We start from the raw sequence: 27,802 nt of genomic DNA, 5'->3' as shown, positions 1-27,802 counted from the left end.
TAAAAATATGCAGATATATCAGTTGGTTTAAAATCAACACTTTTTTCTTTGTAGGCATTTTTTAAATTGCTATTCAAGGGAAAGGAGAACATAAAAGAATCATTTTGTCCCAGCCACTAATAGATTACACCATGGACATATTAATATTTTCCTTCTTAGTTCCCTTATCTTGTGTCTCTATATTCTGGTTCACTAGTTTCCAAAGACATTGGGAAGTTAACCAGTTTTGTGCAAAAAAAGGGGGCTCCCTAATCAGAGAAGTTTGGGTGATAATGAGTTAAATAAACCCAAACCACTTTAGGCCATTTTAGAGCTGTTAGTTTATTGTGGATCTCCAACTATAATATAATGTGATACGATGTGATGTGATAATGTAACTCAGGGTAGAGGACATTGCCCAATACTCATTCTTTCAGTAACAATATCCTAATTGTCCCTTGGGGATCCACCCCTTCCCCATTCTTAGTCCTTGACTTCTGGTGGGTTTGTCCCCCATTTCCTGGCTCTAGGAATGGTCATATGACCAGTGAGGCACTGGTCAGTGTTTAACAACCAGTTCTCCTAAGAAAAATAGCTTTGGTTTATAGCATTTGCCTATGTCCATGGTGTAAACACTCCCATCATGGCCAATTTCACGTTTCCAAGGTTAAATCATGGAATGTGGAGTTGGGAAGAGACACACAGTCAGTTCCTGGGAGCTCAGCTCAGCATATCCGATATGTCCTGGACAAAGTGAATCAGATCCTCTATCCCTTTGGGCACATAATTCAACTCTGAACAGCAGCTCCTGAGGCCCAATTCCTTGAATATTTTTGGAACTGTTGTGGAAGAGTCATGTCTTCAGCTGGGTTGCTGAGAGAAGGAGTTGGAAGAGTTCTGGTGATCTACTCGCCATGTGACCCATTTCGAAAGAGCCTGGCTCAGAAAACAGTTGCCTCAGCGAAGAGAAGAGCGACACTGAGGGATGAAGAAGGACCAAGTTCTGGTATTGCTGATCGAGTCTCTGGATGCAGTCCAGCCTGACCTCTGAACTTTGCAGTTGCATAAGCCAATGAAGCCCTTTCCCTTCCTTCCTCCCTCTGCAGGCATACACTATCTATCTGTCCGTCTGTCTGTCTGTCTACCTATCTGCCCATCTCTCTATCTCTCATCTCTATCGTTATCTGCCTCTTTATTGTTCTTTCTTTGCTTATTTATTTCGTTTTCTTTTATTAAACCTGCTTGAATTGGGTTCTGTTCCAATGAGTAAATATGACCATGCTATTCTTTTTTTTTTTTTCAAAGAGACTCTTATGAGACTTATACCCCCCAGAGCAATTTGGGAACTGTGGTTCTAGCTCATTCTCCCCCGCACACTTCACGGAACTTCTTCTCCCTTATCTTTACCTGGAAACCTGAGGTGGCTGTTCAGAGTTCACGTCCTCTAAATGAAACTCAGATTTTCTGCTGAAAATACACTCCCCCTATGTCCCTAGTTTTCATGAACTTGTGCATAAATTATGTTCTTGGCCAGGGAAATGACAGTGAAAAACACACAGTTCTTGTCATCATAGAGCACTCATTGGAGAGGGAGAAACAGACAACACATGAACACATAAGTAGATAATATAATGTCCATGTCAACTTGAAATAGTGCTTTGGGAAAAAATAAAAGGCTTAAGGGATAGAGAATAAGAGGAGCTGCTTTTCTAAATGAGAGAGTTGGAGAGATCTCACTGAGATGTTTTTGAGCAGAGAGGCTGAAATGAGGTGTGAGATGGAGCCTTTGGATCATCTGGGGACCAACAGGTACATGGCTGACGTGTTGCAGAACTTCAAGGAGGCCAGGGTACTTAGAGTATGGGGAACATGGGAGAGGTATCGGGGGCCAGGTTACAGATTAGATGGAGCATTGTAGGTATGATAAGGACTTTTGATTTCCTTCTGTGTGTGATCCCTCTAGCCTGTGTGTGAAGAGTAGCTTATAGGGGTCAGGAACAAAACCAGGGAGGCCACCGAGGAGCCTATTACAGTTGTCCAGGGTAGAAATCAGGCTAGCTCAGACCATCATCCTTCTAGCTATCTTGGTCTGGCATCTTGGACTTAAACTTATCTGTCACTTGCTACATCCCCGCATAGATGCCCAGCTGCAGATTTTATGTCTACAATGCACCACACAGCCATTGGAAACAGGTTGAGTTTCCCAGGATGTAGATTCTAAGACAGATTAGCATGGAGGAGGTTTATTAGGGAGTTCTCTTGGGATAACAGCCTGTTGAAGAGAAGAGAAGGAGCAGGCTTGGGCAGAGAAAGAAGTTCATGGCCATACAGGGAGTTCTGAATCTGTGATGATCCTTCAGAGCTGTTCTGAGCTATGTGAGAGGTAGGGGTCTTTAAATCACCCACAATAATCAGCCATTAGATGCTAACCATTCCAGAAAGAGGGCATGATCAGGGGCAAAGGGGCTTCACAGCTGAGGGCTCCCGGTTGACAGCATTCACAGTGACTTGGTTAGTGAGGCTTTTATTCCTTTTTAAAAAATATATTTTTTGATTTCAGAGAGGAAGGGAGAAGGAGAGAGAGAGAGAAACATCAATGATGAGAGAGAACCATTGATCGGCTGCCTCTTGCCTCTTGGGGATTGAGCCCGCAACCCGGGCATGTGCCCTAACCAGGAATCATACCATGACCTCCTGGTTCATAGGTCGGTGCTCAACTACTGAGCCATGCCGGCTGGGCTGAGGCCTTTATTCTTGAAGAGGGTCTGGGTGCCATATTACAACATCCACCACACCATCTGTTTCTCCATTTGTCTCTGAAACTGCCCTGATTTAATTTCTCATTCCTCCTGCTTAGACCACACTCCACTATGCTATCTCCAGAATCATGCTCCAAAACTAAAGCCAAGTTGTTCCTTATTGCCTATAGAATCAGATTTAGACTCCTTAGCATAGCATTCAGAGCGTTCTAAGAGCCAAACATCTCCCCACTGCAATCCTCCTCACAATCTGGGCCGATGTGCCTACTCTGCACACCCTGAAATCCATGCTGTTGCTTGAACCTGAAATGCTTTCCTCCAAAATCCTATCTATCCAAGTCCTATTCTTAGAGGCTAGTTCATATTTTACCTTCCTCCTTCCCAGGACCTCTGTTCTAGTACACGTTTCACTCTGCCTGGAGTGAGTTGCTTATTTGTTAGCTGAGCAAGGGCAGCAATGAGGTCCTCAGCATTTCAACCCCTGCCCCTGAGTCCCTAACAGCATTTAGCATTATGGGCTCCCAGTAAATGTTGGGTGACTGGTCTACTTCCACTCTCATCAATTGCCTGATGGTCTCCTGAGATGGCAGTATAGCAGAGTGGCAGAGAGCAGGGTTTCTGGATCCATACTACTTGGGTTCAAATTTGGCTCCGCAGCTTACTAGGTCCATAAACATGGGCAGATTTAACATGCTATGCCTCAGTTTGCTCATCTACAAAATAAGGATAATAACACCTACTTCACGGGGTTACCATCGTATGAAATGAACAAGCACAAGTAGAGCATTTAGAGCAGTGGCTACGGCTTCATAAGCACATATAAGTGTTGGCTTATAGAGATTGCCAGGGGACCTGGCCATGTCACCATCCTCTCGCTGGCCTGTGTTCACCCGTGCTCATCAAGTCTGCGGCAGAGGAGACTACATCCATATACTCGGTGAAGGGGATTTCACACATCTCTTCTGCAGGGAAATCTGTTAACAGAGCTCTTGTTTTCCTCTTACGCGCATTCCTTTAATGAGAGCATATTCTTGCAAAACATTGGAATTCTTCGCTTTCCTGGGGCCTTTGCAATCTGAACTAAGACTGGTTTGATGATGAAGATGAAGCACATTTCTAATGTAGCAAAGAGAAAGCAAGCACCAAGCATCACATTTAGGAATGAATTGAAAAGTGAATCGATTCACAGACACCTTTGACCTGAAAGTTCACCTAGTCCAGGAGATAAGAAAACAAGGAGATCATGTGACTTGTCTAATGCACACTAACTTATCCAACTTATTAAAGGACATAGTTACTCAATCACATTACCCAGCTTTTTCCCAAAGGCCCTATTTTCTTCAGTATGCATAATTCAAACAAAAGTAGCTCTAACTTGCTAAATCTGCACAGAGCAATAACAAAGACATTTTGTTTATTTCTCAGACTTCTTGTTTTGTTCAAAATTTCTCCTAGGTTTGGCATAATACCTACTGGTTTCATAATTACCTTCTCCTGTGAGGACAAATAGTGACTGTAATTATTCATTCAGTTATGTTTTCACTCATTTACCCGAAAGTCATTTGTGGAGAGTCTTTCATGGACCAAGCACTGAACTGAACATTGAAAATGAATTTTAAATCATATTAAAATGAATAAGCCCTAGTGTTCTGCGACTGGCCCACATCTGTGGAATCTGTGTGTCTGCTGGGTAGTCCAAGTTTAAGCCACTTCAGAACATGGGTACAGGCAAGGAATTGAATTGGTCTTCATTAGCCAAAGGTGAAGCGTTATCACTCAAGAGTCGGTGATTAGATTCAGAGCAAAGTTGCCAGATATAAAATCAATTATCATTAAGTGAGAATGGTTTTCTAAAAACAAATATTATATACTTGTCTCTTGCACCCTCTCTTTCTCCCACTGATTAAGGTCTATAAAAGGCAGGATCAGCTCGAACGATATGACTCAGTGTTTTAGCGTCAGCCTATGAACTAGGAGGCCACAGTTCAATTTCTCATCAGGGCACATGCCCAGGATGCAGTCTCAATCCCCAGTAGGAGGCATGTAAGAGGTGGCTGATCAATAATTCTCTCTCATCATTGATGTTTCTATCTCTCTCTCCCTCTTCCTTTCTCTTGCTGAAATCAATGAAAACATTCTTTTTAAAGGCAGAACCAAAAAAAGAGGGCGTTATAAATTTTGTTGCACAGCATCATGTTATAACACAATATTAATGCAGATGTTATTGTTTTTCCACCAGCTGCTAATCAGTATTAGATGGGAAAATTCCCACGGTCAAATCAATTTGGAAGACTCTTTAGTGTGCTTGCTTTTCTGAACGTTCAACATGCTAATCTGCACTATGGGTCTCCACAAGGGGAATCAGTATTTGGCCTCAGTCAAACTATCTTGCCTGCTGAATCCTTTTTTTACAGTGCATTGTCCATGAATAGTTCCAAACCCAAGCTCAATTCAGTAAATTTCTATAACCCACCACCCATCAGGTATTGCTTTTTTCTAATTAAAAAAATCATTTTATAGTCTAAGCCTACCTTCCTTTTATATCATACTAGAGGCCTGGTGCATGAAATTCCTGCATGGGGGAGGTGTGTGTGTCCCTCAGCCCAGCCTGCACCCTCTCCAATCTGGGACCAACTGCTCGCCTGCCTGCCTACCTGATTGTCCCTAACCACTTCTGCCTGCCAGCCTGATCACCCCCTAACCACTCCCCTGCCAGCTTGATTGATGCCTAACTGCTCCCCTGCCAGCCTGATTGCCCCTAACTGCCCTCCCCTGCAGACCTGGTCACCCCTCACTGCCCTCCCCTGCAGGCCTGGTCCCCCCCAACTGCCCTCCCCTGCAGGCCTGTTCCCCTCTCCAACTGCTTTCCCCTGCAGGCCTGGGTCCCCCCCAACTGCCCTTCCCTGCAGGCCCGGTCGCCCCCAACTTCCCTCCTCTGCTGGCCTGGTCACCCCTAACTGCCCTCCCCTGCAGGCCTGGTCCCTCCCAACTGCCCTCCCCTGCTGGCCATCTTGTGGTGGCCATCTTGTTTCCACATGGGGGCAACCATCTTTGACCACATGGGGGCAGCCATCTTGTGTGTTGGAGTGATGGTCAATTTGCATATTACTCTTTTATTAGATAGGATAGAGGCCTGGTGCACGGGTGGGGTCCGGCTGGTTTGCCCTGAAGGGTGTCCCGGATCAGGGTGGGGGTTCCCTTGGGGCATGGGGTGGCCTGGACCAGGGGCCTGTGGTGGTTTGTAAGCTGGCCACATCCCCTGGCGACCCAAGTGGAGGCCCTGGTATCTGGGATTTATTTATCTTCTATAATTGAAACTTTGTAGCCTTGAGCGGAGGCCAGGGCAGGCCAGGCTGGGTGGGAAGCTTGGCTTCCTCCATCGCTGGGGGCAACCCAAGCCTCCTGCTCTCTCCAGCTCTGTGGCTGCCGCCATTTTTGTTGGGATTTATTTATCTTCTATAATTGAAACTTTGTAGCCTTGAGCGGAGGCCAGGGCTGGCCAGGGCAGGAAGATTGGCTTCCTCTATTGCTGGGGAAACCCAAGCCTGGTGCTTGCTCCATGGCTGCAGACATCTTGGTTGGGTTAATCTGCATACTCGCTCCTGATTGGCTGGTGGGCGTGGCTTGTGGGCATAGTGGAGGCACAGTCAATTTGCATGTTTCTTTTTTATTATTGTAGATAGTATTTCAGATGTTTTAATATTGAGAAAAACGACTCAAAACCATCTCTCTGAGAACCTTGTCTTTACTTGAAAATCATGACTGAGGCGCCCCGTGGCTTGTGTGCTTGTCCCGCGCTCATGGCAGACATCTCTCATCCATCATGCACTCGCTCCACGCAGGTTTGCAAGGGGTTCAGAATCATTCTCAATGCCATGCTATAGAAGCAGTTTCCCATCCATGAACATGGCCTGGTAGATTGGCATGAACTTGCCCTCATTGTTAACAATAGCCACTCTGGGCTAAGCATTTTGTGAGGCCTTTTCCTTAGAATCTCTCATTGCACCTCATTTTAACTGCTCTGACTTTAGTCTAGGTGCCAGCATCTCTCACCCAGACTATTGCAATCACCTCCTAACCAATCAGATCCCTGCCCTTGGCACCAAGAGAGCAATCCGAAACACTTCCATAGTCTACAAGGCCTGCATGACTTGGACCCTCTGTACCTACCCAGTCTCTTCTCTTCCCGATTTCCCGAGATCCAGTCATTGATCCACAACTGGATTTGCAGGTTTAGAAGCTCAGGCTTCTTAGTGTCATGCAAATCAACTCACCAGATTAACGTGCAAGCATGATGCCAATTTATTAATTTAAGATGAGAAGTGGAGCAACCAACCTAAGCAGGTGTTTCTGTTGACCTGTTTGTGACCTCTTTTTGGAGGCTACAAAGAGTGGTCATTGAGAGCCTGTGGGTCGGGATCAGACTGCCTGAGTGTGAACCCTGCCTGGCTCCATGCTTACTAACTGGATGATCTCGGGCCAGTGGATCCAGGTGCCTCTCAGTGTCCACTTCCCCATCACTAGGAGGGAGACTGAAAGAAAACCTACCTCCCTACATTGTGATGAGGATTAAATGAGACAATGCATACCGCTTAGAATGGACATTGATGCATAATAACCCAAGAAATATTCCTACAGTGGAAATCTACTTGAATAACCAAGTTAATATCAGAGCAAAGGGTGGGAATCTTAAACAGATTTCTTTTCAAGTTGTGTTAACCCCATAAATCACTATGTACGTATTCATCGATTCAATAGTGATTGATACCCAAATTATTTCAGACATTACTAGAATCCCTTGGTGGTCCCTCATCCCATAAATGTAAGTGAATTCCATGGATGAATACTGAAACGCAAATTCACAAATCAATCTATGTTTCTGCACTCACCAATTCTATCCCCACTCCTGCTCCACTCCCAGCTCTCTCCTTACTTTCAGTTTAAAATGTTTCAAAACCAATTAAGGCAAAGCCCATCACTTACAGGCCCTGCCTGCCCCTCCCACCTCCTCTCCCTGCTGCTCTCCCTTTGCTTCCTGTTTGCACTCTCACTGCCTCCTTTCCTCACACACGCCACGCTCCTCACCCTCCTGAGATCTCTCATGCTATTTCACCCGCCTGGAATTTTTCTCCCCCAACTCTTGGCCTGGCTCCTGTCTACTTGGGCTCAGCGGAACTGCCCTGACCCCCAGCCTAGGTTAGATCCCTTCATCCCATATTGTAATTAAATGATCATTGCTCACTGTCTTTTCCTGGTAAAGCCAGTGAGGACAAGGACCCTTCCTTCTTGCTCACCACTGAAGGCCTGGTGCCCTGCACGTGGGTGTGCATTCCATCAGTGGCTGTTGAATGGATGGATTTAAACTTCTCCATAACCTGGGTTGCCTGCGATGGAAAGCCAGAACTGGGCCTCACGTCACACAGTCACAGCTGTCCGAGCAAGGTTCAAACACAGGATGTTTGACTCCCACCCAAGCTCTTCACGAGCCCACACAGCTGCCCCTGCTTTCGGCAAGCTGCACACCTGTCTACATACAGCATCGTTCACCTCGGCTTCACCTGCACTTCACCTCCTCACCGTCCCAGCCATTTCTATCCCGAGCTCTGGACTTTCCCCTTCACTCTTGAGCCTGTCCAAAACTTCCCTATTATATTGTATTGCAAATCATCGAATGAGGTACAAGACGCTTTAATGAGCCAATTAATTAGGAATCATTTATTCACACTCGGCCCAGAGGGAGGTGTCTTTTCCAAATCTCTGAGCCCTGAAATAGAGGAAGCGTCTCGTATTTATACTTTTCGAGCCTCTTTGTTTGCAGATATTACAAAGGGCTCTGTGTGAGTTATTGTTACATAGTTGTAACCTTGAATACATAATGAGTTTGTACTTGGCATAAGAATATGGGAATTATCTATCACATTGGATGGCTAGCTTGCAAGGTCAGACAGTTAAGCTTATCTTTTCCTATTATTTAAACTAAAAAACAAAGTCATTTTACAGAACAACAGACTGTCTTAAAGTGACAGAGTTTATAATGACAGAGTGTACAGGACTAGGGGCTATCTAACAATAGCAGAGAGTTTTAAACAGCAGTTTTCTATACAAGAGGGAAGTTACTATGCTTCATTATCTCTACCAACTGTTTACCGCTCTAGTTACGCCACATTTCATCTTATCAAGATTTCTTTTCTCGCCTACCACCCTGCAACCCCACTCCTAGAGGGGGACCCCTTCCCCGAAAGGCATGCCCTGGAATCTTCATAGCACTACTCACAGTAACCCCATGGAAGCACGCCAGTGCCCGTCCAGTGGACTGGATCGGCTGTTCTACATTCACACAAGGGCCAGTATGTGTCCATGAGAATGCAAGGTCTGCAGCTTGACCCACAATATGGATGAATCTCACTAACAACATTGAGGGGAGGAAGCCAGGCACATGCTCTATGATCGTGTGTATAAGAAGTTGGAAAACTGGCAAAACTAATCTGTGGTATGAAAAGTCAGCATGGTGGCTACTCTTGCAAGAGTGTTGGGTTGGAGAAGGTGGCGCGGGGCTGACCATGTTGTTTCTCGATCTGGGAGCTAGTTCCGTATCAGTGCTTCACTTGGGAAAATCGATCAGTGTGTCCTGTTGACATGTACACTGTTCTTTATGTGTATTCTACTTCAATAATAGGTTTTACAAAACAACCCCCCTATCTGTTTGTATCTGACTAGTTTAATCAATAGACACCGGTTTGAAACCGAATGCCCCTGTCCAATGTGCTGGCCACCCACTGGCCCAGATGGAGCTCCTATGCAGGTAGAAAGTCCACTTGGAATCATTTAAAGACTAAATTGGAACAGACAGCCCCCAACTGTGACAACCAGAAATGCTCCAGGGACATTGCCGCATGTCCCCTGGGGCAAACTGACCGCGGTTGAGACCCACTGGCCTGGAAGGGCTTACATGATCCCCACCTGCACCAGGAGCCTGCGCCTCGCTCATCTCCTGCTCCGCCCTCAATTGTACGAATCCGGCCATGCTGGTCCTGACAGATCGTGGGCTACCCCAGGCCCACTAGCACCTCCTGGCTGCTGCACTGCTAGTTCCTCTGCCTGGAACCTTCTTCCTCCAGCGTCTGCAAGGCTCCCTGCCTCACCTCCTTCAAGGATTTGCCCGAAGGTCACCTTCTCAGGGAGGCTTTGCCCAACTTCATTACAAATTGTAATCCTCTGCACGCCTCATCTCTCTATCCTGCTTTGTTTTCCTCCAGAGCACTTACTACCCTCTAACCTAGTATAAAGTTTATTTATTTTGTTTATTGTCTGTCTGCCCTATGACAATGGAAGATCCAAGGGGGCAAGGATTTTGTTTTCTTCACTGCTCTTCCCCTGGGCCTAGAGCAGCAACTGGCCCATAGTAGGTGGTCAATTAACCTTTTGCACTGGGATGTCGAGTGTGACTCGACACGGTTAGCATTAAATCCCTAGTAGAATAAAGGAATCGAGAAAAAAGCAAGCGAGTGCAAAGGGTTAACACTTGTTGAATAAAATCTATGGTCCGTGCAGAGTCTGACATGCATATGGGAGGCACTCAATGAATAGGGGTTCCCTTTTCCTCACTCCTCGTGACCAAGTCACTGTTGTAACCCGATGGCTTCAGGGTTTAACCCCTGTGCTCCTGTCTTAGGTAAGGCTCTCCTTGTAAACTCCACCAATCAACATTAGGGTCTATCCCTTAGCCCAGAGGGTGCCATGACCTTGGTTGACTGGTGCTCTTGATTCTGACGACCTCACTCCTCCTTACCACTGCCAGTCAGGCTTAGCCCTAATCTGACAGACCATTCACCTGTGCACACTATATCTAACCTTCCTCATGCAGATTACTGGTCTGGATCGCCACCTTCCTGTCCCTGGACTCCAGGTGCTGAGCCCCTGCTGGGCCTGTGCCCAGTCTTCACCCCTCTCCTCCTACCAGCAGCACCCCACCCACTGCCTTCCCAGAGGCACAGGCAGGTCTGGTCTCCAGTTCTGACATGACCTACCCACACCCCCAACTCCACAACTTATTTCTGTCAAAATCTTGGAAAAGCCGAGGGAGATTGCATCTCCCTCTTCTCTGCTCATTTACCGAGAAACCTGAAATCGCGGCAAGCCTATTTTTCCATGAAAGGCTGGGCTGCATTTTCTTGCTTCCACTTGACTGTAATGTGAGCCAGCACTCGGAGCCATAGAAACCTGACAGGGTTCCGTAAGCAAACAGCTGTGAACGCCAAGTCAGCATGCCGCAGAGCCTCGCGTGGAGGAGGACTCGAGGCTGGGCCGGTCATCACTCCGCTGCCTTGACATGACACGAGACAGTTCTACTGGCAGGCCTGGCAGTCATGTCAGCAGGGACTTACGTAGATACAGTAGTTAGTTGCCTGTGATAAGAAAAGATCAGGAAACCAAACACATAATATTTTTACCTCCGGTTTGCTTGTGTGCCTGCTGGGGGGAGGGCTGTGAGCAAAATCCAGGTACATACAAAGCCCAACCTTGTGAAAATTGGTAAAGCAACACGCTGAAAACGAAATGTTTAGCTTGGACTAGCTCTCTAGACAAAATCCCAAAGTGCTCCCAAAAGTGAGACCGTTGATTGAGCCATAAAGCGCTTGTCTGAGATAAAACTGGAGATCGCTTATCAAGCTGTCTGTGGGATCCGTGATTTGATGACACAAACAGATATCTGAAGTTAGAAGAATTTCATGAGTAGCTCAAGGACACCAGTTGCAAAGACTATTATTATGATTTGGTTTCTGGACATCTGGCCGCGGTATCCAGGCAACTCATGCTCCACCCTCCTCTTTCTTTCCATTCTGACTTCTAGCAGTTTGTCTACAAGCTACCAAAGCAAGGGGCTGACACAGATAGGCCCTCCGTGCCCTTGAACTTTTCAGTTCCTGAACGCTCTGGGGGATGGCAGCCACTTAGCACCCTCACAATGGTCAGTCGGCTGCAGGGGCAAGAGTCTGGCTTCCCGGCTGGCGCTATGCTTCCTACAATGGTCTGCAAACAGCAAGGATACATGTTACTCCTCCGTCCCGCCGAGGAGGGAAGGTGAAGTGAGGGAGGGCAGAAGCTGCTCCATCTGCATGACCACACAAGTCACACACGGATTGCACACCTCGGAGCTGTTCCTCTGCACCGTCAGGTGTTGAAATCTGAGGCCGAAGCTGACAACAACTAGAGAGAGTTTAATATTCTTCCTAAACAAGCCTCACCTCATTGTGGTGCTGCACTTTATGTTTTGAGCATTAACAAATAAGCATAGCTGCTATGTTTTGATCAGAAAAAGCATTAACAAATAAGCATAGCTGCTATGTTTTGATCAGAAAAAGAAGCCACATTTTTTTTTTATAAAAAAGATCTCATTTTTGGAATTTCCCAAATTTCTGGTAAAATACCCAAATATCTAGATCTGGGCAAAACTCCAAGTTGTCTCAGAAATGACTCCCAGTGCTTCAGTGAATGATGGCATAATGCAAAACATGCAGAGGCTGCGCTGAGTCATCCATTAGTGACATTTATTACACACTCACTGTATACACGGCCTCCTACTAGCACATCACACAAACAAAAATTCAAGACAGGGAGTCTATTTGTACCAGGGAGACACACAGAGGAAGCTTTCTTTAGGTAAAAGATACAGGTCAATGGAGAAACATCTTTGTAAATGTCCTTACCCTACAATTGTTCCATGACAATGAATAAGTGAAACTCTGAGCCGTAAGCAGAAAGGCACTGCAGAATCCAAAACCTGCTTTTATACAGACATTTGATGCATAGCGTCTTGGTTAAAAATCACAGATGAGTTGATAGACGTCCTAATAGAGACTGAACTTCCTTTCTCTGGGATACTTGGAAGAACTCTTTGTAGCAAATGGCTCTCATTCCAGCCTTTAGTAATTGACTTCAAGGGACAGGGGCTGCCATGCCAGCATTTTGCTCACTAAACTTTATGCATCTCCAGAAAATATGGCTTCCATGCAAACTAAATAATTTTGAATTCAAAGCAAGGTTAATAGGTATATAGATTCAACATATCTAGTAGAAAAGTTTTATTAACAGGAAACCTTGAAGTAGAGGACACAGGTTCCTATGGCTGCAATTAGACCTCACTGAAATCTAGAACATTGAATTCCTCTCTGAGATTTTCTCAGGAAGGAAGAGATACCATTTGCTTACTTCAAACACTTTGGACTAAAATTGCTTGCTTCACACAGTTTAGGAAAAAATCTGCTTTGGGGGGAAGATCCAGTGTGTGAGTTCCCTTCCCTGTCAGCTCGCTACTACACCGTCGGAGAAATGGCATGAAGTCCACAGTGGCAAGATTGCACCTTCCCTGCCCAGTCTTCATTGCCCCCTTGCTGCTGGGAACAATGCCCTCATTTCTTTGGGGGGAACATTTATGATTCAGGTAGCTGTGATGTCATCCCTGTCTCCAGAGCTGGGCACGTGGCCCAAACTGGCCATAGAAATTGGGTCAAAGATTGGCCTTCCCAAGCCAGACCAATGAAACCCAGTTTGGGGAGCAGCAACTTGTGGCTGCCATGTTGCTCCTCATGGGAGAGCTGCCTGAGAAGGAAGCTAATCTGGAGAAAGCAGAGCTGAGAGATGGAGAGACATACTTCAAAGCCGTCTTTGAGCATCTAGATTCAGCTGAAGCATCCATCTTATATAAAAACTGCTGTTTGAAATTTTAACCCTGCTATTTTGGCTTCTGTAAATGCTTGCTTGCTTAAATAATAAGGAAAATAAGACTTACTCCCATTCCAGAGAGGCCATAAACCTTCCCCAGACGAAGTTATCAGTGCTGGCACCAGGCCAAGCCTTTGGTTGAGGTCTCAAAGCCCCAGCACATAGGGCTCTTTAAGAACTTGCAAAGGGGACCAGAAAAACCCCACATTTGGGAGACAAAGAAGGTAAGAAGATATAAATAGAGAAACTTCCTCCATGTTTTTTGCCCAGAATTTGAGAGACATTTTTCTCTGGGCCCACGCGTAATAATATAATAATAATAATAATAATAATAATAATAATAGGTGTAACTCCATCTCTCTAAGCATTGCTTGGCTCTTCTCCGGTTTTTCTGTAACACAGCTATAAATGAATATAGTTGACCTACACCCTTACTGTCTACCTCCCTACTCCCTACCCCCAGTCATTCCGTACCCCGCTGCCAGGACCTCTGCCTGGTCACAGCCTGTCAAACTTCCCTGTTGGAAATCACGGTCCCCAGAGTCTTCAGGTCCTGCCTGGCCTGCTGGCTCTTCTTCCCAGGAGACCTGCACACCGTCCTTGTCTTGCCCTCTCCCCACCCGTGACACCTTCCCAAGGCAGAGTTGGTCTCCAGTTCTAACACGTCCTGCTCGTTCAGCCAGCAACTAAACTTCATTCTCCCAAAACCATGGACATTTAATTCTCTAACTAATAAACCAATATTTATTTTTATATTTTTAATATATTTTTATTGATTTCAGAGAGGGAGAGAGGGATAGAAACATCAAGGATAGGAGAGAATCATTGATTGGCTGCCTCCTGCATGCCCCCTACTGGGGATTGAGCCCGAAACCTGGGCATGTGCCCTGATCGGGAATCGAGTTATCACCTCCTGGTTCATAGGTCAATGCTCAACCACTGAACCACACAGCCAGGCTAGTTTTATTTTTTGCCTAAGAAGATTTGAATGAGGTTTCTGTCATTTGCAACTGAAATAATCCGTGATCTTCATTGGTAACAGAAGTTAATCTTTTTAGAGAAGATTGATTTTTTTCTTTTTAAAGAACCAAAGGTCACTTAGAGCCAGGCTTTTTGAAACAAGACACGCATTCAAACATGAGAGTGCCATTTTGTGCATACTATATTTTGCATTATATTATAACTAGAGGCCCGATGCACGAAATTCGTGCAAGGCGCTTGGCCCTCACAGCCCTGGCCATCCCTCACAGCCCCAGCTTCGTCCAGAAGGTTGTCCAGACGGTCGTTGTGCTGTTCGGTCTAATTAGCATATTAGCTCTTTATCATATAGGATGAAATATAATGAATATAAACTAAAATGCAATTAAACTAATTTCACACATGCCTCTAGTAATTCAAAAGAGGAGTCTCCCTGGTGCCTCCTTAAATTGGAATGGCATTTATTTAAATACACGTTAGCATATAATTGTTAATCAAATGAGTGGCTTTAGAGCGAAATACTCTCCCAGGCGCAGCTGACTGAGCACCTGCATTGGTAATGTCTTGGGAGGCTGGTTTAACATTCAGAGTCCTTGGACCCCCTCCAGGCCCATTTAATCAGACTCTCTGGGAACTGGGCCTGGAAATGTCCGTTTGGGCCAATATCAGGTAGTTTTCAAAGGTGTGCCATTCCTTTAAGTCCTGTTTCCTATATATATATTTTTAGTACATCTTCAAGTGTTACTGCCTGAACCTAAAGAATAATTCTAAGAACATCTCATCATTGGTAAGATTGGAACTGAATTTAGAAGTGCTTAGGATGCAGTCAGTGTAGGCCAAGTTAGCTGTGGCAACAAATAACCAAAATACTAGTGGCATCTGACTCTAAAGGTGTATTTCTTATGCATTTACATTTTCATTATGAGACGCTCCAGATCTCTGGGTGTGGAAGCACTTTCTATCTGGGACATAGCTGGTCTGGTAGCAGAGGGGATGTGGGGTAGGCGGACCACAGGCAGCTCTTACTGTGTCCACTCAGAAGTGGCACGTGCCCACGCCACACGCCATTGGCCAAAGAAGGACACACATCCACCACTGTGTTCACTGGAGTAGGGAAGGATAATCCCATAGAAAAAGGATGGTATAGGGTGAGGCAGCAAATACTTTGAACAGAAATATACTCTACCGCCTAGGACATTTGATTAAGGAGCTGATGTGTTCTTGAAAAAAATGGGGACTCTGTGGTCACATAGGATTGAAAACTGCCGCATACTCTAGTCATCTCTGCAGCTATACAAGGATACAAGGTAAACCAGTACATAAAGACTCTTGCAAATCCTGCAATGGAAAAATATTAGGCTTGTATACCCCATGTTTTAAACTTTTTTTTTAAATGCTCTATGATTTTCTTTATACATTTTTTTGTTTCCATGGAACCCTTTTCAAACATCATCACAAAATACCTCAACAATTTGAGGTGCATTGGATACAGATGCTATTTGTACTGTAGACAAAATAGCATTTTCTTCTTCGCCTACTACAGAGCATGCATGTGGAATATTGCTTGTAGAGTATTGCACAATAAATTCTGTGTAGCTTCAAGCTATTTGTATGTAAAAACATTCTGGTTTTCTACTAAGTCATCAGAAACTAGAAGAATCTATGCAAATATCCTTATTATTATTCTAACTAGTTACAGGCGGTTGAAATGTAATAGTGTCACTGGAAAGCATATAAGAAGTGAATCAAATAAGCTGGTTTTTCCAGGTATGGGAGTGTTCCAGAAAAGATTTTACTTTTAAATCTTTCTCATTACCATGTTTGGAATTAGGCAATGCCTGTAAATTGAGGTAATGCACTTTTTCCCCCCACTTATGGGAACCTGTCATTTTAAAAGTTCATAGCAGTTCTGTAGTTACCAGTAAGCATAAAAGTACTCAGCTCTCTAAGGGCTGTGATGGGGAAGTCATTTTCTCTCCCTCCACCCAGTGCACCCTGCCCCCCACTGGGATGCTGGTGACCTCCACTGTGTCTGTCACTATGTACAGGCCTGCCCCCCACTGGGATGCTGGTGACCTCCACTGTGAGGTCACTCTGCAGGGCCTGCTCCCCACTGGGATCTGGTGACCTCCACTGTGTCTGTCACTATGCACAGGCCTGCCCCCCACTGAGATGCTGGTGACCTCCACTGCATATGTCACTCTGCAGGGGCCTGCCCCCCACTGGGATGCTGGTGACCTCCACTGCATATGTCACTCTGCACAGGCCTGCCCCCCACTGGGATCTGGTGACCTCCACTGTGTCTGTCACTATGCACAGGCCTGCCCCCCACTGGGATGCTGGTGACCTCCACTGCATATGTCACTCTGCACGGGCCTGCCCCCCACTGGGATGCTGGTGACCTCCACTGTGAGGTCACTTGGCACGTGGAGGCTCTTGTTTCTCAAAGTCATTATGTGGCTGGCACATGCCACCAACAGAGGTGGCTGTGGTCACCTCCTGATATTTCCAGTTTTAAGTCATGCTGGTGGGGGACACCTATTTGAAACCCCTTCCTCTGTTCTCTGACATCTTTCTTGCCTTTATCACTGCTTCTCAGCCTCTCCCTGCCTCCTCCTTCTCTGTCTATCCTTAAACAACAGGGCTCTCCTAATTCCTGCCCATAGTTGTCTTCTTGACTCGCTCTCTACACCTGCTCCCTGGCCTTCTGCTCCACCCGCACCTGCCTCCACCCCACATGGCTCCCGAGCCCGGGGGCCATATTCTAACTGCCAGCAGGTCATGTGCACCTGGCACTGCATATTTGCCTCAAAGTTTAGGTTTCCCCAAACTCTTTCTTTTCCTCCCCAAGCTCGAGTTTCCACTCCTTGTTGCACCACCTGTTTAGTCTCCTGTGTTATAAAGTGGGACATTATCCCTGGCCCTTCCATTTCTCTCACCCTTAAGCTCCAACTCACGCTCCTATTCTGTGCAGTCCAAGAAACATGAGACTCAAGACCTTCTCCATCTCATGTGCTGCCTCCGTTCAGACACTGGATACCATTTGCCTGGATTTTGAGAGCGTGATGTTGAGGTGAAGAGTTGGATTGTGGCACCCAGGTGGCTTGGGATGGAATTATGACTCTTGTGGACCTTCCCCATCACAACCCTTAGAGAGTTGTGGAGTGACCAAGTTACTTAACCTATCTGTGCCTCAGTTTCCTATTAAAAAAAGGATCATTAAAATACCTGCCAAATGGGCTTGTGAGGATTACTTCGATAAATATATACAAAATGCCTGGCAAATAGAAAGTGCACAATGTTAGTTACTAGGACTATAATGACTCTTCACCAGCACTAGTCTCTTTCCACTCCCATTCAAATCATCTTCCTAAGAAACAAATCTTGTCATGTCACTCCTTTGCTCCTACTGGCTTTCTACCATTTAAAGAATAAAGTTCAACTTTCTTAGCATGACACTTAAGTTCCTTCCACTATCTGTTCCCAAGCTGCCATTCCATCTCCGTTTCTGATTCCTGAGGCTCTAAACACTGAGTCTACATTCTGAGCCATGCAAAACTTCTCACCACTCCTCACACACTTCATAACCATCCACAGTTCTGCACCTTTGCATATGCTACATCTGCGTGAGTCAGCTTTCCTAAGTTGCTGCTATAACAACCATCCCCAGGTCTCAGGGGTGTTTCACAGCGCTGGTTTCTTTCTTGCTTATTACAGTATGTGTTGTCTGCAGCTCTGCTCCAAGGTCTTCTTTACTCTGAGAAGCCCCCTTTCTGAAAGGGGTGCTTTTTCACGTGCAGAGGAAAAGGAGTAATGCTGGAATGTCCTGATGAATCTGAAAGGTATTCCTCAGAAGTGGCACAAAATATGTCTCACATTTTCTTGGCCAAAGCAAGTCACATGACTAAGCCTGATCTTAACTGGGGCAGGGAAATATCAACCTCTCACAGGGAGATGGAGCAAATCATGAGAAACAAAGAGATCAGCTCCCATTTCCCTGTATTTGAAATGCCACCATATGTCTCTCCTTGTCCCCATTCTTCAAAACCTTCAAAGCTCAGTCATCTGCTCCTTTGTGAAGTGTTTCTGTTGGCACCAGGCAGAGTTAACTCATTTCTCTTTATCCTCTAAGGACTCTGGCCCCACTTTCTAAAAAACAGTATCTATTTCCACCTCCCTTTGCCTCAATTTCTTGACTTGTCTATCCCCAGTTCCAAGCACCCTGGTACTCAGAATATGCCAACACAATGAATAAATGAGGCAGTCTGCTGCTTCGCCACTTAATAGCCATGGTTGGGAAAGCGCTTCCGCCTGTGTACTGTGGTAGGTGGCCAACCGACTCCTTCATGCAGGCAGAATGGAGGCTCTCAGACCAATGGGAAAGCCAGCGTGGTTTTTCCTTCACACCCACCAAATACGAAGATCATTTTCTTATTTTGCTCTCAGTCCGTTGCTATGTACCAAGAATCAATGCCGTGAAAAGACACTGATTATGCATATAGCCTTGAGCATTTATAGACACGCAATACTCAAATGAAAACAGATTATGCCCGTATAGTATTTGTCAAAACATTTGCCTCAAATCAGATTATCTGTTGAGAAGACAATATCAGCAAAATCACCTGAATGAATCATCAGTAAGTTTCACCTTTGCTAGACTCTTAACACGATACTACCTCAAAGTGCTGAGTGTTCAGTTTAACCCTAACTGTTGCAAAGTCATCCCTGTCATCCCCTCACAGGCACTGTCTTAGGTCAGGTGCCATCATTCTTACCGGCACGTGACTGCTCCCCTACGTGGTGTCTCAGAGGCCCAGATGCGCCCCCACCACTCTCAGCCTCCCGCCAATCAAAAACTTCTCATGAGGCATCACCTTTCTTCTAGAGCTTGCCCAATGCCCTCTCTTCACCATCCCTGAACAGTGAAATCCCGTCCTTTGTAAGTTCTTATCACTGTGTTTTATCAAATCACATTGTAATTATTTGTTTTTGTGTCTGTTTCCTCTTAATGGGATAAGAGCCTTTGAGAGCAGGTACTGCCATGTCCAATTCCTCTCTACACGCAGAGCAAGTGCTTTTGCACATACTCACGATGCTCAATTAATGTTTGTTAGATTGAGTACTGCTGAACTGCGGGGAGAAATATGGCTTACGCGTTTTGTGGTAACATGAAACAATTAAAAATGCTTTTTGATCTGGTGTTTTCATGCAAGCTAATATTTTCATGATTTATGGGGAATATAGTGTCTCTAGTGTTAACCACTACGTTTTGAGTTAATTAATGTGAATGTTAACTTTCATACACAAACACCATGCATGACATTTGTAAATGAACCAATTCTCCTGAGAACATATTAGTATACTAAGAGAAATAAAGTCTTAAAAAGAAATAGTCTTCATAGATATCATAGAGCTAAAGAAAACGTAGAAGGTACCAAATGTCTCATTGCTATCTTTGCTACAGAAAACAAAACTGAAAGTTTCACTAAGACATGAAAGCGAAAGAAATAAAATGAATTTATGTGTGCTCTAAAAAAACAATAATAACAGGACAATATGTTAATTTGGCCAGATCTCCTAAAAGAAAAAGAAGCTAAATGCAAATTACATCCATTTAATTAGTCCAAGAAGGAGATTTTCCGTTTTGGTATCTGTAACACATGTTATGTAAGAAATTGTGAGTGAGTGTAGGAGGGGGAGAAAGAGGTTGTAATTCAAGCGAATCTTCCCAGAACCCTGGACTGCACCAGGAATGGGGCCCGAACAAGCACGGCTACTGCCTCCTGCAGGGGCATGTTTGGAGGTGAGTTTTTCAGAGCCCTCACTCGAGAAACACAACTTGAGCATCGAAGGGCTCCCAACGTCCAATGACCTCCGTGTGCTTCCCATGCGGGTCACAATGCCGTGGTGGCTTTGGCAGGTGGAATGGGATGGGAACTTTCAGATCTCCGTCCAGCTTTTCAAAAAGGCTGTATGCCCGCGGGACACCAGGAAGGCCCTGCTATTTCTAAAGGGCAGGGACCCACAGCCACACAGAGGCACCTCTGGGCCATTGTGAATGGTCACTTAGTCACTCATTTCCTGTGTAGCCAAACATCCAACTCAGCTCAGAATTACACCATAACTTTGAACGTATCAGTTGATAGCAAAATATGACCAGTGAGCTCCCTTGCTAGCTGAGCTCTCATGGATTTGGAATCTACCAGAAAGGGCCGGTGAGACCTTCCCCTGTCCACTCCCTCTCCACCAGGAGAGCATGGCGGGCCACCTAGGTCAGTCGACCCCCTTCCCTACGTGCCATCAGCAACCAGTATAGCGTGAAGCCTAGGCCAAGTGGAGCGTCACTGTTAATTGCTTACCCACCATCCACTTCCATCGTTTCCCTCACTAAACACTTGCCCAACTAAGTGTTCATTTTCACAGTCAATAAAACACGAGTAGCTGTTTGTCTGGGAGTTCCGATAAAGCTAATTTTCTGTTAAAAGGAGACAGAGACACCACTCTTTTACCTGCAGCCAAATACATTCCGAACTGATACACCGAGTCCATTAATAGAAGCTCCGTCAGGGCTGCCCAGGGGAAAGCCAGACTCAAGCTACTCGTAGTAGTGGAATTCGTTTGGAAGAGGTAGAAGCCAGTAGGTTCTCCTTCCCTTTTCCAAATGTCCCTTCAGATCCACCCACCCCACCTTCTCATGCAATTCTGGACCAGTCTTAGAAGATGGGATCCAAGTTCCCGTTTTGTAACATCAATCCTGATACATGGCATACCAACATTATGACTTCATTCCTTGGAATTATAAAGGTTCTTCCAACACTAAGGGTCGTTAGCATTTATCCTGCCCATGTTAGATTGTCAGCAAAATTTGTAACCTAAGAGACCTGGTCAGTTGAAAGTCAAAGAAGTCTCACCCTTGTTCATAATCTTTTAATAAAAGGAGATGCAACTCTACACACCAAATTTTACATAATCTGGTCTCCATTATGAAAACCCTATCTTAAAATTCCAGCTGCAGGTACAGTGTTCACCTGTTATTACTCAGGTCTGACTCAGCTATTGACTGACATCCATGCAGATTCCATAAGGACCTTTTGCAACTTGTATGTTTATATGCTATTCCCACCGTCATTTTACGAGTGCCAACACATAGGTTTCTATAGACAGAGGTCATATTGCTCTTTTGAAAAAACAGCTCTGCAAACTGGTACCATCTGGTTGATGACCTGGGCTGTGGATGTTGGCGCCTGGAGCAAGGCCAGCCCGAGGCCCATGCAGACAGACAGGTACACCAGAGCTCTCACATCAAAGCCGCTCTGTCCTGGCTCCAAGTTTGGGTTTGGCACATTGTTTCATCTCCTCCTGCTCTAAAACTCTCAAATAGTGTTCAAAAGAGTGGGCACAAAAAGGCAGTGTGCCTATCTTCCTTGAACTCCTCATTGGAGAAGTGTCCACCACAGAATTTAGAAATGACACAAATTCGTCACTCAAACACTCTGATCAAGGACTGTGGGCACCATGGACTGGACATTTACCATGAGCCAATGGTTGTGCTGAACTCTATACACAATCATCTCTTTCAGCCTCTCACATCTTATGGGCCGCCATGAGTCTCCTGGTGTTAAGTCCTCCGTGCATCCAGCCTGTGTGTACTATGAGCAACTACTGGGCTAGACTCGGGACCGCAGTAGTAACCAGAGTGGGCCTGATGCTCCCCACCCCACCCGGCCTCGCCCTCCACACGCACAGGTATCCCATGGATCTGAAGGGGGACAGACATCACAGTGCAGTGAGTGTAGAGAAAGAGGAAACCAAGGAGCATACAACAGGGGCTCTGACCGAGGTGCAGGTGGGAGGGCAGATCTTACTGAGCGATGTCTAAGCCTAGACATTCGTGGTTATGCACGTGATTGGAGAGGCGATGCTGATGCTGGGGGTGAAAATCACTCCACGCAGAAGAGACACGATGTTGTTGAACATCACAGGGGCAAGAAAGTGCCAAACAGCCCTTCTGGGGGCCAAAAACAAGGCCACTGTGGCCGGAGCTGAGAGAACAGGGACAGAACCGGGAGAGAGAATGGAAAAGGGGCCAGATCCTGTGGCCAGGTTTGGGGCTTTATCCCAAAGGCAACACGCAGCCATTCAAAGTGGTAGCTGTTGACATTGGTGCGTGTGTGTGTGTGTGTGTGTGTGTGGAGGGTGGACAAAGACACTGATGATCAGATTTAAACTGAGATTCAGATAAAAGAGTGGGTACACTAAGAGTGTGCAAAAAGAGTGGGTGCAAATAGGCAGCGTGCACTTTTACCCAAAGTCACTCTAAAGCTGGACTTTGCACCCAGTGTGCCTGACGCCCAGGTACCATTGTGTGCATCATTGTGGTGTCTCCTCTGACACACTCCTCTGCCTCGCACAGCAATGAAAGGGAGAGCAGTGGTCCTGGTGGGGTTGGAGAACGTCTGGCCCACGGGCTGTGTAAGGCCCGTGAAATCATTTGGTCTGGCCCTGCCAAGGCATTAGGGGTGAATTAATTAAATATCTGACCAAATATAGCAGGCTAATTTTTAAGTTGATAATTCTGTATGGCCCGTGAATGATGTCATAAATATCCAAACGGCACTTGGCAGAGAAAAGGTTCCCCACCCCTGTGTTACAGCGTAGTGAACTGAAGACCTCCATATAACTGATGCTTCAAAAGGGCAAATACTCTCTCAACAACGATAGTATATAATAAAAGATGAACTGTCATTTATGAAGTGCTGACTACACATTAACTTTCATCATCATCATCATCATCATCATTAAAAACACATTAACGTTTATGGGGTCCTCGCTATGTGCCAGACACTGTCCTAAGCTCTTTGTGTGTATTATCTCACTTAAATTTCACAAGTATTCAGTCAAGTAGATTCCATCATTGTCCCCCCTCACAGAGGAGGAAACTCAGACACAGGAAAGAGAGACAGTAGTCACATGACGATGCAAACAGATATACAACTAAAATGGGGCCAAGGAGGCTGAAGGAAGAGTTTGCAACGCTACGCCCCGGTTTCTATTAGTCGCCATGGTATCTCCATGCGCATTCTGCACACGGGGCAGCAGAAGCAAGGTTTAAGGAGGGAGAGAAAAAATATTTAGGCCCTTGGCTGCAAACAACCTACTCGGAGTCTCCTGAGTCATGAATCAATGATTTCACTCTGTGTCATGTCGCATCTGAGCTGCCATTAGCGAATCGTTTAGCTTGGAAGCCTAAGTGGCAATTATGTGCACATTAAGAGTTCCAAAACATGGGTCTCACTCCAGCTCCAACTCGCCCTATTTTTACACGCGAACATTTGCTGCTGCTTATATTACAGAGGCCAGGCATCGAACTGACCACTCACATGGGCATGCCAGGGAGCCCATGCTTCTACTCGAACTTTCCGTCTGCTTGGTGGGATGTAGAGTTTGCTTAATGACTGTGTTTATTTCTGTTCAAAGCACTGGAAATAAAAGGTTTGTGCAGATGTTTTGAGGACACCATATAGGCTATTCACAAACTCTTGTGGTTGGGTCAGCCACTGCAGTAGGTAGGACCAATGACTCACTCTGCACTGGGTTTTGTTGGTTCATAAAATACTGTTCGGGCCTTGTCCTAAGCAAAGTTGATGTGTTCATCACAAACGTTGCTGGTTGGGGAAGGGGGCCGTGGGGGGATGAGATTGTGTGACATTTTCTGGATGACTGAAGTTCTTTTCAATGTTCCCGGTCATTCCCAGACTGCTTTGGACACAGAAGCATTGGAATCTACTAGTAAGAGCCGCCTTCAATTGGAGTGTCTGGCCCAAACCCTGCGTTTTCTGAAGGAGAAAGCTGGTTCCCTGAGAGACTGAGTCACAGGACCAATGTCATGGGCCTGTCGGGGGCACAGATGTGTTTGGACCTCCATCCCCCTGAGAGTCAGCGTCCACAGCCCCTTACTCACTCCACGCTGACTAATAGACAGACACCCCTCATTCCTTCTGATGTGACTGCTTCTTCTCTTCTCCCTTTTCCATGCCTCGAGTGTCGTGCCACGAGCAACTAAAATGCCATGCGTTAACCCCCTACAATGGCTTAGCGCCGTTGCCAACTGAAGCACAGCGATGTAACTCTACTGTTTTTCCTAGGAGTAGAGTTTGGAACCGAAAACACTTCACAGAGGAAGACATAAAAATGTCTAGAAAAGGGCTGTGGAGGAGCCTCATAAGCAAAGGAACTGTGAGAGGGCGTCTCCACGGCATGTGTAAGAGAAAATGTGAGCATAGCTGGTGGCAATAAATGTGACAGCCACGGGCGCTGGGTATTCCAGCCACGGGGTCTGACGGGATTCCGTTCCTTTCTAATGGGTCAGGGCGGATGAGGAGGAAGAAGAATGTCAGGCAGGAGGTGCGGGGAGAGTTTGTGAATGCCACCGGGATGGGGGATCTGCCATGGCTAAAAGCTCAAACCGGTGCTGTCCAATACAATCGCCACTGGCCGCATGGGGGAAGTGGAAATTGTTCAAATGCAACGGAATTTGAAAGCTCAGTTCCTCCATCACAGCAGCCACATTTCAAGCGCTCAGTGGCCCCACGATGCTAGTGGCTGCTGCGCGGCCCACACAGGTGGCCAGCACCCTCATCCCTGTGATGGTCCTTTAGAAGGGCAAACATAGACGATGCATCAGGAAGACAAGGGCGGATGACTGCGAGGAAGTGGGGTAGAAGGAAAAGCAGAAACAAGGGAGATGGGTTACACGGACTGACCCAGAGCAAGAACCTGCTTTGGGTTTGATCTTAGACGCCAGGCACTCGCTGGATGTTAAAAATGACGGGGCTCTGGGCAGAAACATCCTGTGGTTCTGGCTGGCAGATATTCCTTTGTACAAAGAAAAAAGTGTACCTTCTGCAAAACTGTGAAACAGGAAAAGACCAGTGGTTTCCAGGGCCTGGGGAGGGGAGAGAAGGGATGGAGGGGTGAAAGGTGAAACACAGGGGATTTTCAGAGCAGTGAAAGTGTTCCATATGATACAGAAATGGTGAATACATGTCATCATATGTTTGTCAAAACCCACAGAATGGACAGCACAGAGAGTGCATCCTACTCTAAAGCACGGACTTCACAACATGTACCCACCGACATGGGCTCATCAGCTGTAAGGCACCCACCGCTCTTCTGCAGTGTTCCTAATGGGGGCGCCTGGAGAGGGCAGGAGGAAGTGGGGACGGGAACTCTCTGTACTTTCTGCTCAGTTTATCTCTTAAACCTGAACCTGCTCTACGAAATAGCATCTATAAATTAACTATTTCCCATAAAATATTTGCAAGTGCTCTAAAGCCCCCATTTTCACACAAACAATGGGATGACAATTAAACATTAATTTAGTCGCAGCTGATAATCTAGTATAATTATACACATATATCTGTCCTATAAAAGAGGCAAAGCAACAGGGCCCTTTTCCAGGTGCCCACCGCACAGTGCCAGGCACTCCTCTTGGTGAGCAGAGGGCCAGCTGGATTTCAGCCCACACCGGTGCCCTCCCTCCCGCAGGCACCTTTGTGCAGTGCACACACCGCACAACTGTGGCTCTCCTGGGGCCCCGTCCATGACTATTGTGGGGCTGTAGGCGCTGGCATCCTTATGTGGCTGGGGACAAAGAATGACCATCTCTGTGGGTGCCAACAACAGGCTGGAGAGTCACTGAGATCAGTAAACTCTTCGACATCAGTCTTAGCAACATTTTTTTGTATATGTCTCCCCGGGCAAAGGCAACAAAAACAAAAATAAACAAATGGGACTATATTAAACTGAAAAGGTTTTGCACAGTGAAGGAAACAAAATGAAAAGACAATATACAGAATGGGAGAACATATTTCCAAATGATATATTTGATAAGGGGCTAATATCCAAAATCTATCAAGAACTCATACAACTCAAAATCAAAAAAGCAAACAGTTTGATTGAAAAATGGGCAGAGGACCAAACAGACATTTTTCCAGAGAGGATATGCAGATGGCCAACATATGAAATGTAAATCCAAACCACAGTGAGATATCACCTCACACCACAATGGCTACTATCAAAAAGTCAATAAATAACAAGTGTTGGTGACAATGTGAAGATAGGGCAACCCTTACATGCTGTTGATGGGATTATAAATTGGCACAGCCACTATGGAAAAAAGTATAGAGGTGCCTCAAAAAATTAAAAGTAGAACTACCATGGTGACTCAGCATTTCCACGTCTGGGCATTTATCCAAAGAAAACATAAATACTAATTCAACAAGACATATGCACCCCTATGTTCATTCAGCATTATTTGTAATAGTCAAGATATGGAAGCAACATAGGTATCCATGATCGATGAATGGATAAAAAAGTATATATATATATATATATATATATATATATATATATATATATATATATATGGAATATTATTCAGCAATAAAAATAAGTGAAGTCTTAGCATTTGTGACAACGTGGATGGGTCTAGAAGGTATTATGCTAAGTGAAATAAGTCAGACAGAGAAAGACAAATACCATATGATTTCATTTATATGTGGAATCTCAAGAAACAAAACAAATGAACAAACAACACAGAAACAGACTTAAAACAGAGCTTTGGCCGATGTGGCTCAGTTGGTTGCGCATCCTCCCATGCACTGAAGGGTTGCCAGTTAGATTTCTGGTCAGGGCACATACCTTGTGGGCTCCATTCCCAGTAGGGGTCGTGCAGGAGATGGCCGATCCATGTTTCTCTCTCATTGACGTTTCTCTATCTCTCTTCCTCTCCCTTCCTCTCTCCCTCTTAAAAAGAAATCAATAAAATCATATTTAAAACAAACAAACAACCCCTCCCCCAAGAAAAACCAGAAACAGAAACAAAGAACAAACTGATTGTTGCCTGTGGGGAGGGGGTTGAAAAGGTGAAGGCGACTAAGAGGTATAAACTTCCAGTTACAAAATAATGAGTCTCAGAGATATAATGCACAGCAGAGGAAATGCAGTCAATAATTTCATAACAACCTTGCCTGGTGACAGATGGTTACTAGACTTACAGGTATCACATTGTAAGGTGTATAAATGTAGAATCACTGTGCTGCATACCTGAAACCGATATAATATTGTTGCCAACTGTCAGCTAAATAGATTTCAATAAAACAAACAAAAGACAAGACAGACTTCCGGAGCCCACCCTAGACCAAGTGATCTATGATCCGTGCCTTTAGGATGGGGCCCGGGAGTCTGCCTTCCTTTCGGTCAGCTTCCTAAGTGATTCTGTATGGACACTGCAGTTGTGGGGGTATTGATGTAGATTGGGGTTCTCAAACTCCAGCACGCGCCCCAACCACCTGGGGGGCTCC

At 45.6% G+C, this 27,802-nt stretch overlaps 1 protein-coding gene across 1 annotated transcript in view; it reads right to left on the bottom strand.

Annotated features, from left to right (window-relative positions):
* Positions 1-27,169, bottom strand: part of LIFR (LIF receptor subunit alpha) — a 106,888-nt gene extending 79,719 nt beyond the window's left edge. The window contains exon 1 of the mRNA XM_079793416.1: positions 27,141-27,169. Coding sequence (XP_079649542.1) covers positions 27,141-27,154 — 14 coding nt within the window. The 5' untranslated portion in view covers positions 27,155-27,169. The remainder of the gene's footprint in view (positions 1-27,140) is intronic.
* Positions 27,170-27,802: the final 633 nt, after the last annotated feature.

This window comes from Cnephaeus nilssonii (genome assembly GCF_951640355.1).
Source record: "Cnephaeus nilssonii genome assembly, chromosome: 2".
NCBI classification, from domain to species: domain Eukaryota; kingdom Metazoa; phylum Chordata; class Mammalia; order Chiroptera; family Vespertilionidae; genus Cnephaeus; species Cnephaeus nilssonii.
The sequence above is the reverse complement of the archived record's forward strand: the minus strand, read 5'-3'. Positions and strand labels throughout refer to the sequence as shown.